This window comes from Oryzias melastigma, unplaced genomic scaffold (assembly GCF_002922805.2).
Source record: "Oryzias melastigma strain HK-1 unplaced genomic scaffold, ASM292280v2 sc00263, whole genome shotgun sequence".
Lineage (NCBI taxonomy): Eukaryota > Metazoa > Chordata > Actinopteri > Beloniformes > Adrianichthyidae > Oryzias > Oryzias melastigma.
The window spans coordinates 261,604-267,603 of NW_023416897.1; the positions used below are offsets into that span (position 1 = coordinate 261,604).

General features: G+C 49.4%; 1 protein-coding gene across 1 annotated transcript in view; it reads left to right on the forward strand.

The window, feature by feature from the left end:
- Positions 1-6,000, forward strand: part of LOC112140538 (SH2 domain-containing protein 3C) — a 93,461-nt gene that overhangs the window by 65,232 nt on the left and 22,229 nt on the right. The window contains exons 3-4 of the mRNA XM_024263534.2: positions 736-989; positions 5,057-5,172. Of these exons, the coding sequence (XP_024119302.1) occupies positions 736-989; positions 5,057-5,172 (370 nt within the window). The remainder of the gene's footprint in view (positions 1-735; positions 990-5,056; positions 5,173-6,000) is intronic.

Consider the following 6,000-nt stretch of genomic DNA (forward strand, 5'->3'; position numbering starts at 1 on the left):
TTTTCCCCTTACTTAAACCTTAGCCAAGCCTTAAATTTATTTTAGAAGTTTAGATTTGTAAGAATTAATTTCTGTGGGGTCATAGGATGTATGTGTAAATGGATGAGAGAGTAGAGGGTGGAATGGGTTGTTTATTATCTTCTGTCTTCGTTTTTTTTTTTTTTTTTTTAAAGCGCTTCTTTTAAAAAAATTGATTTGATTTGATACAGAAGGTGCTACGTCATCGGACTCTGGGATCACTGTTCCTCAGTGAGGTCCCCATGAACATGTTTTTTTTTTTTTATTGTCATGATGGCTGGCCAACAAAAGAACAGTGAAATCCAAAAGTATAATAATCCCTTCTTGCAAATTTCAGCCTAAAAAGAAAATCCATCAATGGTCTAGACTTGCTACACTCCCGTCAGGGCAGGCTGCTACAGGCTACTGAACCACTGAAGGGGGAAGGCTAAGTCAGAAAATATCCTATTAATCTGAGGATGACTTTTTAGGGTAAGGTCTGCTCCAGCAGACTATGTGAACATAACAAGTAAATGTTTGTAGATTATACTCAAAGTGAGGGGTGTCAGAATAATGTTGGTATTCTGACATTTCTGAGATGGTCATAGCTGCTTTGCATGTTTTTCCCTGATTCAGATGAATAAAATGTGATGGGGTGTGGGAGTGGAGGGCAGTGTAATAAACTGTTCTTGGGATTTTTTAAAAAGTGTCTTCCTTTCTGCCCTTTCCCACCAACAGCAACACCATGCTTTGAAGAGACGCTGCAAGCAGAGGAGAGCTTTCTCAGGACAGATCCTTGCAGGACCTGGGGAAGCAGCATTTTACCACTGATGGAGACAGTCTCTCATTTCAAACCCAGCAGGTATCAGTCACAGCTGATGTTCAAGGACAACAAACCTCTGGAAGTGGGGGTCCTGCGGAGGGTGAAGGAGCTCCTGGCCACCATAGACCCTCATATTGCAGCCAAGCACATCACCAAGGCTGACTGTCAGGTAGCAATAACACCTGATCTTTTGCGTTCAGGGTTTAGTTTCAGGTAAACTAGACAACAGCCCCCTCCTTGAACCGCCACCTTAACGTGGTGGAGGGGTTTGAGTGCTTGAGTGATCTCAGGAGCTATGCTGTCGGGGGCTTCTGCCCCTGGTAGGGTCTCCCATGGCAGACAGGTCCTGAGTGACAAGCCAGACAAAGAGCGGTTCAGAACCCCTTTATGAGTAAAAACATGAAAGATTCCACTACGTCGCCCGGATTGGCGTCACCGGGGCCCCACCCTGGAGCCAGGCCTGGGGTTGGGGCTCGGAGGCGAGCGCCTGGTGGCCGGGGCTCCTCCCACGGGCCCCGGTCGGGTCCAACCCGAAGGAGCGACGTGGGATCACTCCCCAGTGGGCCCACCACCTGCAGGGGAGCTCTGAAGGAACCGGTGCATTGTGGTTTGGGTAGCAGTCGAAGGCGAGTGCCTCGGCTACCCAAACCCCGCTCATGGAATTTGGCTTTTGGGACATGGAATGTTACCTCTCTGGGAGGGAAGGAGCCTGAGCTTGTGCGAGAGGTTGAGAGATACCGACTAGATATAGTTGGGCTCACCTCTACGCACAGCCTGGGCTCTGAAACTCAGTCCCTCGAGAGAGGCTGGACTCTCTACCACTCTGGAGTTGCCCATGGTGAGAGGCGACGGGCTGGGGTGGGCTTACTTGTGAGCCCCCAGCTCAGCTGCCAAGTGTTGGAGTTCACACCGGTGGACGAGAGGGTCGTGTCCCTTCGCCTTCGGGTGGGGGACAGGTCTCTGACTGTGGTTTCGGCTTACGGGCCAAACAGCAGTTCGGAGCACCCAGCCTTCCTGGTGTCTCTTAAAGGGGTACTGGAAAGTGCCCCAACAGGGGACTCCGTCGTCCTCCTGGGGGACTTCAATGCCCACGTGGGTAATGACAGTGGCACCTGGAGGGGCGTGATTGGTAGGAATGGCCTCCCTGACCTGAACCCGAGCTGTGTTTTGTTGTTGGACTTCTGTGCACGTCATAGTTTGTCCATAACGAACACCATGTTCAAACACAAAGGTGTCCATCAGTACACCTGGCATCAGGACACCCTAGGTAGGAGATGGATGATCGACTTTGTAGTCGTTTCAGGCGATCTCCGGCCATGTGTTTTGGACACTCGGGTAAAGAGAGGGGCAGAGCTGTCCACTGATCACTACCTGGTGGTGAGCTGGAGTCGCTGGCGGGGGAGGAGGCCGGAAAGACTTGGCAGACCTAAACGTACTGTGAGGGTCTGCTGGCAACGTCTGGCTGAGCCCTCTGTCAGGGAGGTCTTTAACTCCCACATCCGGGAAAACTTCAAGCAGGTACCGAGGGAGGTTGGTGACATCTAGTCCGAGTGGACTATGTTCCCCACCTCTATGGTCTCCGCTGCTTTCCGGAGCTGCGGTCGCAAGGTCTCTGGTGCCTGTTGTGGCGGCAACCCCCGAACCCGGTGGTGGACACCGCAAGTAAGGGATGCCGTCAAGCTAAAGAAGGAGTCCTATCAGGCCTGGTTGGCTTGTGGGACTCCAGAGGCAGCTGACAGGTACCGGCAGTTTAAGCGAGCTGCGGCCCGGGCTGTGTTGGAGGCAAAAACTCGGTCCTGGGAGGAGTTTGGTGAGGCCATGGAGAAGGACTATCGGTTGGCCTCAAAGAGATTCTGGCAAACCATCCGGCGTCTCAGGAGGGGAAAGCAGTTTTCTGCAGGCACCGTTTTCGGTGCAGGTGGGGATCTGTTGACCTCAACTGGGGACATTGTCGGGCGGTGGAAGGAATACTTTGAGGATCTCCTCAACCCTGCTGACACGCCTTCCGTTGAGGAAGCAGAGGCTGAGGACATTGGGGTGGAACTGTCCATCACCCAAGCTGAGGTCACCGAGGTTGTCAAAGAGCTCCTCGGTGGCAAGGCTCCGGGGGTGGATGAGGTTCGCCCTGAGTACCTCAAGTCTCTGGATGTTGTAGGAGTGTCTTGGCTGACACGTCTCTGCAGCATTGCGTGGCAGACAGGAACCGTACCACTGGACTGGCAGACTGGGGTGGTGGTTCCCCTTTTCAAGAAGGGGGACCGGAGGGTGTGTTCCAACTACCGGGGAATCACACTCCTCAGCCTTCCTGGGAAAGTCTATGCCAGGGTACTGGAGAGGAGAGTCCGTCCGATAGTCGAACCTCAGATTCAAGAACAACAGTGCGGTTTCCGTCCTGGTCGTGGAACAGTGGACCAGCTCTACACCCTCTTCAGGGTGCTGGAGGGTTCGTGGGAGTTCGCTCATCCAGTCCATATGTGTTTTGTGGATTTGGAGAAGGCGTTCGACCGCGTTCCCCGTGGTGTCCTGTGGAGGGTGCTCTGGGAGTATGGGGTCCGGGGAGCCTTACTCAGGGCTGTCCGGTCTCTGTATGACCGGAGCAGGAGCTTGGTTCGCATGGCCGGCAGTAAGTCAGACCTGTTCCCGGTGCATGTTGGACTCCGGCAGGGCTGCCCTTTATCACCGGTTCTGTTCATAGTCTTTATGGACAGAATTTCTAGGCGCAGCCAGGGGCCGGAGGGGGTCTGGTTTGGGGACCACAGGATTTCCTCTCTGCTCTTTGCAGATGATGTTGTTCTGTTGGCTCCATCGAACCGGGACCTCCAGCATGCATTGGAGCGGTTTGCAGCCGAGTGTGAAGCGGCCGGGATGAGGGTCAGCACCGCTAAGTCTGAGGCCATGGTTCTCGACCGGAGAAAGGTAGTTTGCCCTCTCTCGGTGGGTGGAGTGCGCCTGCCTCAGGTGGAGGAGTTTAAATATCTTGGGGTCTTGTTCACGAGTGATGGAAGATCGGAGCGTGAGATCGACAGGCGGATTGGAGCTGCGTCCGCTATTATGCGGTCGCTGTACCGGTCCGTTGTGGTGAAAAGAGAGCTGAGCCAGAAAGCAAAGCTCTCGATTTACCGGTCGATCTTCGTTCCAGTACTCACCTATGGTCATGAGCTTTGGGTCGTGACCGAAAGAACGAGATCCCGACTACAAGCGGCTGAAATGAGTTTTCTCCGTAGGGTGGCTGGACGCTCCCTTAGAGATAGGGTGAGAAGCTCGGTCACCCGGAGAGAGCTCGGAGTAGAGCCGCTTCTCCTCCGCATCGAGAGGAGCCAGTTGAGGTGGCTCGGGCATCTGATCCGGATGCCTCCTGGACGCCTCCCTGGTGAGGTGTTCCGGGCATGTCCCACTGGGCGGAGGCCCCGGGGAAGACCCAGGACACGCTGGAGAGACTATGTTTCTCGGCTTGCCTGGGAACGCCTCGGGGTCCCCCCAGAGGAGCTGGAGGAAGTGGCCGGGGAGAGGGAAGTCTGGGCATCTTTGCTTAGACTGCTGCCCCCGCGACCCGGTCCCGGATGAAGCGGAGGAAGATGGATGGATGGATGGATAGACAACAGCTGTTTCAGTCTACATTGAACCTGCTCATCTGTTTTGTTTGCAGTTTATCATGACTACTAGCACAAACTTTAAATGTTTCTTGCCTAACACTAATTTCCAGGAGTGTAACAGCAATTTGTTGTTTTAACAACAAACTGATTCTATATTTGCAGTTGCTGACTCGATTCACTGTCAATTTTGGTTCATTGTGAGTGATCCGATCGGAGCAGATTCACTGACTCAAAGATCAATAGCTGGTTGAATAGTGCAGGTGAAGTTTTCCAGATTCCTTCTATTTCTTCAACATAATCGAGTGGAAAATAAATATTTTCCATTCACATTTGAGTTTGATAAAGTTCAGACCGCTGTTGTTTTTCCACATTAAAATAATCAATATAAGAACATTCTACCCCCATGTATGGCCACATGACTTTGATCAATTCAAAGTGTTTCCACACACTGGACTGGAATGATGGTTGATCAGTTTCTGCTGCATCACTTGTGTTGTCTGCTCTGATAGAACTTGGTCGTTTTTCGTTTAAGGTAAAATAACGAAATGGTATTTTTAAATATCGATGATTGATTGATTAATTTCCTTTTGAAATGTTTTTTTTCTCGATTGAGAACAGGTATCCAATAGTGTTTTTATTCCAGGTGGGCAGAATTTTGGGTGTGACACCAGGGCTGCAAAGGATGATGGGAGTGAGCTGTGGTATGGAGCTGCTAACATTACCGCACGGCCAACAGCTGAGACTAGACCTGCTAGAGAGGTATCCAGAGCATGTGAACACGTCAGACCTTTGTCTGGAAAAAATCTTTTGTTGGGCCTCCAATTCTGATTCTACATCAACTTAGTAGTGAAAACATGCACATAAGCAGCACTTCTAAAAATAAAATGACTGTTGTCTGATTGCAACATTCCTTATTATGACAGACCATACACTTACCTAAATAACAGGAAAATATTGAACATGCTCCAGTCTTAATTTAGTCAGAAACAACCACTGAGAGGGATAACACAGCCTGAGGTTTTACCATTTTCAAGTGTGTTTATTTTACTGGTTGAATCAGTGCCAATCTTTTGAGATATTGACACACTGTTTCTACAAATGTTTCTACACTGTAAAAGTGAATTCGTGGATCAATTAACAAAAGTTCTATAATTTGCTAGTCTTCATGAAATAAAAAAAACTAAGTTGATGGCTTACTCAACTTAAAAATGTTATCGGATAAAAACTAATATTTTTGATTGTAACAAATTACAGAGCTTTTGTCCATTGATCCAATGATTCACTTTTTACAGTGTATGGGGGAGGGAGGGAACATTGTGCTGACTGGCAACACTGGAAGATTTGTGTGACAGAATTTAAAAAAGTCCAAAAGCAAAATTCCAATAAGTGCAAGAGGTTTTTGTTTGCCCTCTCTATATTAAACTAAAATGAACTAAAATTTTACTAATAATTCACAAAACCTCTATTTTTCATCCTCAACATTTTAGGAAATCATGTGGTAAAATTGATGAGTTTTTAATCTGATTTTAAACCCTAACTGTTATAAACTCAACATTTAATAGTTTTATCACAAAGACACCTTTTCCA